We start from the raw sequence: 8,315 nt of genomic DNA on the forward strand, positions 1-8,315 counted from the left end.
CCTTTCATAACATTTGAATCTGGATTAATTACAGTATGTTCATCTAAAAGTGTTGTAACCAGAGTTAGGGATTATTTTAAATTCCCTTCAGTTCTATGCACCAACACAATGGAAAGCTGCTAAGTTTTAGGAACACCTGAGAGTAAAAATTATATATGCAGGACGTGTACATATTCAGTTGAAGATTTTTAAATTTTTGTTTCGAGTGACCAGAATGAAGACGATTAGAAATGAATATATCAGAGAGACAGCTCAGGTTGGAGACAGAAAGGCAAAGTGACGTCTTCATTCTCTGCTGACCGCAGGTTTCCCCAACCTTATAAATAGTATATTTGCATGACTGAATCTAGCACCACTGACTAACAATGGGCCATGAGATCGACGAAAATATCAGTAGATGAGCAGTTTCTGAACTACTCAGATTAGCCTATCTAACACCAACAACCATGCTGCGTTCAAAGTCACTTAAATCACATTTCTTCCCCATGCTGATGCTTGATTTGAACCGATCCTGCTGACCATGGCTGTATCCCAATTCAGGGTCTGCAGCCTTAAAGTACGCAGCCTCAACGATCCTCAAGGGCCGCGTACTTAAAGACCGCTAAGGCCGGAAGTGCGAGGTTTGTGAAATGGGACGGTCTAGCCTCCGTTGCGCTGCCCAGGTTGCCTAGCAACCATGATACTAACAGCTGGAAACGTTTCATACAGCTTTGTTTGACAGAAATGAAGGAGAAAGTCTTTTGTTCATTTGCTTGTTTGTTTCTACATGAGCTTTGATCATTCTCTGTAAGATTAAGGTCAGCTATTGAACGGCGTATATTTTAAAGTAAAGGCTGTAAAACCAAGTTAGTACAAACGTCACTTATGTCACATAACTTTGCCGACATGTGGCCAACAGTAATGTTTTCATGTTCTTCGTTATTAAACATTTGCACATAAATAAGTGACATAATATTCAGTACTTACTTAAAGTTTACTCTTCGGGTGCCCCTCATCCGCCGTTTTTTTCGGCAAAATTATCCACACCCACCGCTGCACTATGCATTCTGGGATATGTTGGGCCACGAAGTCTACACCGCCACGTCCTTAAAATTCAGGGAAATTAAGGACGCATTTGAGGGCCGCATTTCGAGCAGCCTTTGAATTGGGACAGCCTTCGTCGCGTCACGGTGACGTAGTCGGCCTTAAAATGCAGCCTTTAAGGCTGCAGACCCTGAATTGGGATACAGCCCATGTCTAAAGGCCTAAATGGATTGAGCTACTGTCATCTGATTAGATATTTGAGCAGTTATACAGATGTATCTAACCATTTGAAACCCAGAGTTGAAGCTTTAAATGAAAAATGCACTTTCAATTAAAAAAAATGCAATTAACTCATTGTTGTGTTGTCTGCACTTTATTAAACTGTTAGAAACAACACCCACAAAAGACAATGAATACACACACACACAATTATAATCCCTCGCGCACTTAAAAGTTTTTACTTTTTAATTAAATGTGTATAATTAAGATCTGACAAGTAATCTTCAGTCACATACAGTTTGTCCTGCTAATAACTACATCACAAGGGCAAATATTAGAAAAGGACCAACCATTTAATTTCTTCAGACATGTTTCAACAACAGATACCAGTATATTTTCAAGGCACTTTAATACTTCTGAGTACAGAAGTATGACAAAGTTACAAACACACCAATCACAGTTTTCTTTGAGTGTTTTTACAGTCATTGAAGAATTAAAAATGAAGAAGAAATAAGGTAGCTAAAACTTCCCAAACACAGAAATGTCTACTAAACAGTAACACACAAATGGCTTATGGAAAAAAAACATGTTTCCACATCTGTGAATTTGAAAGGGACCTGCAGGGTATCATCAGGCATCCATGTGCCCTGCAACTACAGTGCAATGTCCTCCCTGCACGTGGACTTAAAAGTAGTATAAAACGACACACCCCGGTGACCACAGCTGTCCATGTGCGCATCCACATGGGAGCATAATCAGCATCACAGTTAACATCAATAAACAGACCATTTCTTAATAATAATACTAATAATGGATTGGATTTATATAGTGCTTTTCAAGGCACCCAAAGCGCTTTACAATGCCACTATTCACTCACTCTCACATTCACACACTGGTGCAGGTGTGAATTGAAGCCACAGCTGCCCTGGGGCAGACTGACAGAAGCGAGGCTGCCATATCGCGCCATCGGCCCCTCTGGCCAACACCAGTAGGCGGTAGGGTAAAGTGTCTTGCCCAAGGACACAACGACCAGGACAGAGAGCCCAGGGATCGAACCGGCGACCTTCTGGTTACAGATGCGCTTCCCAACCCCCCGAGCCACAGTCTCTGCCATTCTTACTAATGTGTCACAGAGGACATTTGTATGCACGCAAAACATAAAAGAGTCACAATGGAAAGTTGGTCTCTTCCATTTCCTGCTGGTTTTATTTAAGAGACCCTTTCCCCAGCCACCAGGTTAAAGAAATGCTTAACATAATTTAATGGAAAATCTTTTCAGTTCAATGTGCCATCTAAAGAGTGCTGGTTCATATAAGTTGTTGGAGTTAACCACAGAAGCCGTTCTCAGAGAAATGAGTGCAGACACCCTCCAGGAAGCCCCTGACACGACAAGAACATCTACACTACACAGTCTGCTGGTGGTATGTTTGGGGAAACTGAAAACAAAGACCAAATATATTCCTCTGAGCCCTTCACACGTCACCACGCTCTTGTAGTTTCAATGCCTGAGAGAATTTTTTGCTACTCAGACTGCATTTAAAGACCATCTAATATTTATATGAGAACACAGAAAAAGAAAATCTTCCCCACCTCTCTAGTAGTTCCTACTCGCAGCATGAGAATCAATCAATAGTTGACATTTATGGAAGTTAAACTGTTAACCCTTGGATCAACACCAGAATGCCTTTATTTATCAGTTAGTGGTTACTTTTTAGTTTCTGTTTTATTTATTTTTTTCTGTCTGTGTAGGTTGTGGTCAAATAAGGTTAAACTTTCATAAAATGTCTTTAATCTTTAAAACTTTCTAAATATCTAATTATACCTCTGACCTCACTTTTACATTTCACATCTACATCACATATGGTCATGAAAAAGAGAATGAGCTGACTAGTCAGAAAAATTAGATAATAAACTCAAATTATTCATGTCCAGTTATTTACAAATCAATACCTATTATCTGTTATATAATATTACCCACTACTATATGTTTTTTTTTTCAAAAACACAATAATATTCCCTTAAAAGTAAATAATATCCAGAGCAGTGCTTCTTTTTTAGGTTAATTGTGATCATGCCATTAGGAAAAAAAGACATAGAAACTTTTTTCAAAAATAATAGTTACAATGTTTTTTATGTTTAGATTTCCCAGGAGATGAAATCTGTCACATTAATGGGACAAAATGTCATATACACATAATTAGTTTAATTATGTGTAGTATCTCACAAAGAGGTGTGCGTCCAATGGAAAAGCAAGACAAAGCAAACGATAAATGTAATGACTCTCATGCATCTGCCGCCCTGTAAAGCAAATCAGAGGGCTTTTTATGTTTCTGTTCATTCACTCCAATAAAACTATCAAAGCACACTTGTAAAATAAAAGGTTCATGCAAATGTTCAAACTACCGCAGTCCATCTCTGAGAGCTGCAGTATCTGATCGCTATCTTCCTTGCAGGTGGATCTCTTCATGTATTTTGAGGTTACCAAGCACCGTGAAGCTTTTACCGCACTGCCTGCAGCTGTACGGCTCCAGCCCGCTGTGGAACCGCTCGTGTCTGAGGCAGTTGTCCTGCCTCGAAAACATCTTACCGCAGATTTTGCAACTAAACGGCCTCTCCCCGGTGTGCACGCTTTGGTGCGTCCTCAGCCGGGTCTTCTGGGTGAAAGATTTCCCACACTCGAGGCACCTGAAGCGTTTGGAGGGTTGGTGGGTGGCTACGTGTTTCTCCAATTGAAACAGGCACGAGAAACTCTTGTTGCACAAAGAGCAGACGTAGACTTTCTGATTAGGTCTGCACACCTTCATCACCCTTTTGGCTTTAAAGACATCTCTGCTCTGGTTAGGAGCGTCAGCATTTGAACTTGCTGAGATTGCTGCGGCTGTTTCCACGTGAGGCAGAGGGAGTAACGGCTCAGCTCGCAAGCAGTCACCCTGACTGCCTGCAGGGGGCGAAATACATCTGAACTCTTTATTATGAACAGACTCTAAAGCGATGCCCCCCATACACGCGGGGTGCGTCTCTACCTCCACTCTCACTGGCGCGCCTGCAGTTTCCTCTGTGGTAGACAGTAAAGAATTATAGGAACTTTCTGTGTTGCTCTGAGGAGAATACTGATCAGCGTCAGTGGGGAGGATCTGCATGTGCTGCTGCAACGCCACAGGGTTACTCTCAAACATGCTACAAGCAGGCCACATCAAGTCATCCTGCTCTGCCTTGAAGCAAACACCTGTTCTCGCCGTGTTGTCTTCTGTTTCGATGTTAGCAGGTTCATCCTCTGGCTCGTGCTTCACCACTGGCCAGATGTTTTGGCTCTCCTCTGTCCCATTTTGGGCAGTTTTTGGTTGAAGAGACACTGCAACCATGTCCTGAGCTTCCTTTTTGTCTGCATTCAAAAGAATGACAACCGTGTTAACACTCGATTTCAATTCTCAACCAACAAATGCAAGTCAACAGAGCATCTAACCAGTTTCACCAGTAGAAGTGTTTTAGTGCTGTCCTTACTTGTTTACTGGAAACGGTTAGACATGTCAGTCACAAAGGGGCACTTCCTGATAAACTCTTGTTTTACAAAGTTTAGAAAGTCACTGATATACTGCAATAAACTGTTTTTATCTTCATAAGTTCTTGAGAGTTTTATCTGACTGATATATTGTTAAAAAAGATTCAGTCAGTTTAATCTGAAAATGAAATGAATGTCAAAAAAAAGGAATTTCTTTGATTCATCGAATTGGACCAAGACATAATAAAAAAATATCCCAGCAGTTAGAAAGACAGTGTACAGAAATTTATGTTTAACTATCTTTATAAATGAACTGCAAAGACTAAAATAAATTGTTGGTAAAGGATTCAGTCACCTATATATACCTGTATATACAAACTTCGGTTGTTTATGTTTATAGGCACACCCTGTGTCTTCCTTTTATATTTTATTTTCCCTTGCTGTAAGAGCTCTGTAACACCGAAATTTCCCATCGGTGGGATAATAAAGATTTATTCTATTCTAATACACTCTTGAGATTCCTTCACAGGCGCCTTAACCTCACATTAGATGACCTCAGTGGGTCAGACGATAAGGTTAGGCAAGGTCTCAACGTGGTTTCACCTAAAACATCTGGAGGTAATGACCTTGGCTCATGTCATGAGGAAGTGAAGAAGCCTCTTGGATGAGGGGTGAAAGGTCTAAATGAAACAAAAAGAAATGGAGTGTGGGGCCTCCCTGCTGCTGCGGAGTCGGGGCGGTCTGCTTCTCTCCACAGGATAACACCACCTGGGTCTGTGTGCAGTTTCCCCCTCTAGGGGCAAGCAGCAAGACCTGGCGCTTAGAGTACGCTTGGGCAGTGTGATTGTGTGTACAGTGTCTATTTATGTCTGTCTCCACGTTGGGTAAGTGCTGAGTATTTGCATGTGAGAGCATGAAGGTGGGAATGGATGTTAGTATCTGTGTGTGCCTGTTTGTCTGTGTCTATATGTCAGGTCGGGTATCAGACGCCACCTCTCTGGGAACATCTCAGGCCCTCCAAGGTATGGAGGCCTATCTCCACTAACTAATTAAACACTAAAAACAAAGTGAATCAAATAGACCAATACGGCAAGGCCAGGATGGTCCATTTGGTAAAGTAAATCCTTTGGACATCTTTCTTGGCTTTTAGACAATAATTCTGATGGCAAAAGAACCAAACGGGACAGGCGCAAAAAAAAAAAAAAAGTCCAGTAGCTTTCTCCTTAGACTGTTACTGCTTGACATAAGCAGGACATCCTCCATCTGTGCTTTTAAGTCTGGACTTCCCTTTACTCTTTCCATTTGAAAAGAATTTTCAAATGAGGAGTGGAATCACCATTTTAAATGTTATTAGTAAATCGTGGATTTTTGAAACCATTTACTTATTTCTATTTTTTCATATTGAGTTTAAAAAAATGATTTTGAAAATTAGTTTTTTAATTTGGAATTCAAAAATAGTTTTTGAAATTAGGTTTTTATTGAGAGTTTAATTCTTTTTTTGTGAAATTCATTTTTAGTTTGAAGTATTTATTGGTGGATTACTAATTAATTTTGAAAACTAGATTTTAAAATAGTGTTTTTATTTAAAATAAATGACTGAAGTAATGTATTATTTAATAATGTTTGAATAAATACAATTATTTCAAAAATGAATTTACAAATGCAGAATTCATTATTTAAGCACAGAATTCTTTGTTTTGATGCGTGTGGCTCTTGTGGTCCTCCATTTATCAAAGCAATGTTTCAGTGTGCTTTATGAATACATGTCACTTACTAATGATTCATACTTCAGCCGAACCTCAACTTGAACCATCACAACATGATAGGGATGATCATTTATGTTCTAATGTGCAGTAAACCTTTTTATAAGCAAAGGAAGTTAAAATTTGAGATTTTTTTGAGTAAGGTTCGTTTGGTCGGTTCCAGGTGTTGCTGTTTCTTACCCGTTCGGAGCACCAGTTCCTCGGCTGTAGTCTGCGTATGTTTGGCTTCTGTAGCTGTGCTTGCGGCAGCTTCTTGAGCTTTCTTGAGCTCAGCCTCTATCAGCTTCAAACTTGCTCGGAGCTCCTGATTCTCATCTTTCCTCCGACTCAGCTCCAGGCGCAGGACCAGACTCCCGTCTTCCACCAGCTTCGTGATTTCTGCCACCGCCGCCTTCGCCAAGACGTCCATGATGGCTGCGACCTGCGCAGGAAACGACGAGGGAAAAGACATCCTATGACCCGAAGATTAAACCTCAGCTATAGATGTAAGCTGAACTACCAGCTGATGCATGTGGTGAGATCCAACTCCCCTGCTGTTATTTTGGTTCCCTTCCGGGAAAATGAAAAGGCGGATATGATGTAAAACCGACGGCTGTAAAACTTCTAATAAACATAATAATGATTATAAATCTCTCATAATAAACGGAGCAGTGTTCTCTAATGCAGCGGTCCCCAACCCCCGGGCCTCGGACCGGTACCGGTCCTTGAGTCGTTTGGTACCGGGCCGCGAGAGTTGAGGCTCAGGTGTGTAAATGTATGGTTTTCAGGGTTTTTATCGGTTTTCAGCGTTATTTTGATATCGTTTTTATCGTTAACTCGGTTTTCCTTGGTCTTTTCACGTTTGTTATGAATAAATCTTCTTTTTTTCGGTACCGGTACTAGTTTTATTTTGTTGTATTTATCCGCGACACCTTAAACGCCGGGTGTTGTGCCAAAAAGTGATTGTCTGCCAAAAACTGATTTCCAGTGTTTCTGTGTATTTTTTATGTGTAATATCTTTACGTATGTTCGTAAATACACTTCGGTGAACAGGGGATACAAAGGGGTTACATAAAGAATTAAAAAATTATCTGTTTTTTAAGTATCTTTACAACTTGTAGCCGACTTACAGTATAACCAATCCGGTCCTTTATCCCCACTTAAAATATTTTTACAGAACTACTGTAATATTTGCTGCCATTTCTGCTGTCCTGTTGGGCAACTTACTCTTACAAAATACATTTTTAATGTTAATGAGATTTTTTTTACTGCATAAATAAAGGTTATATAAAAGTCACTGCCAAAAACTGATTGCGGCTTCTATCTTGTTACACGAATGTTGTTTGTGGCTCAAGATGACTTTATGTCATCCATAAGGGATGCATTTGACATATGTTTAACATATTATAGCCCAACAAGTTACTTATAGCACTTTAAATATGAGCAATCGCTTTTTGGCAAATACCGGAAATCCGTTTTTGGCAGACAATCACTTTTTGGCACAACACCGGTCCGTGAAAATATTGTCGGGCATAAACCGGTCCATGGCGCTAAAAAGGTTGGGGACCGCTGCTCTAAATATGTATTTTATATATCTATATATCTATATCTATATAGATATAGATATATATATACATATACGTATATATATATATAAATAAATAAATATATATATATATATATATATATATATATATATATATATATATATATATATATATATATATATATATATACAGTAACGGAGTAACGGAATACATGTACCGCCATTACGTATTTAAAATACAAAATATGAGTAACTGTATTCCGTTACAGTTACCGTTTAAAAAGGT

The 8,315-nt window shown here is 39.5% G+C and overlaps 1 protein-coding gene across 1 annotated transcript; it reads right to left on the reverse strand.

The window, feature by feature from the left end:
- Positions 1-1,301: 1,301 nt before the first annotated feature.
- Positions 1,302-7,607, reverse strand: LOC146497333 (uncharacterized). The gene is made up of 2 exons (XM_085141490.1): positions 6,685-7,607; positions 1,302-4,624 (listed from the first exon to the last, which is right to left on the reverse strand). The coding sequence occupies exons 1-2, from the start codon at positions 6,953-6,955 to the stop codon at positions 3,681-3,683; spliced, it is 1,215 nt and encodes a 404-aa protein (XP_084997616.1). The 5' UTR covers positions 6,956-7,607; the 3' UTR covers positions 1,302-3,680.
- Positions 7,608-8,315: the final 708 nt, after the last annotated feature.

This window comes from Neolamprologus multifasciatus, chromosome 18 (assembly GCF_963576455.1).
Source record: "Neolamprologus multifasciatus chromosome 18, fNeoMul1.2, whole genome shotgun sequence".
NCBI classification, from domain to species: domain Eukaryota; kingdom Metazoa; phylum Chordata; class Actinopteri; order Cichliformes; family Cichlidae; genus Neolamprologus; species Neolamprologus multifasciatus.

Bases quoted from the DNA above. Each gene is read 5' to 3' on its own strand.
- LOC146497333 (XM_085141490.1), bottom strand. From the start codon at position 6,955: ATGTCTTTTCCCTCGTCGTTTCCTGCGCAGGTCGCAGCCATCATGGAC. The intron at 4,625-6,684 runs GTAAGAAACAGC...TTTTGAATGCAG, and splicing joins GGAACTGGTGCTCCGAACGG to ACAAAAAGGAAGCTCAGGAC.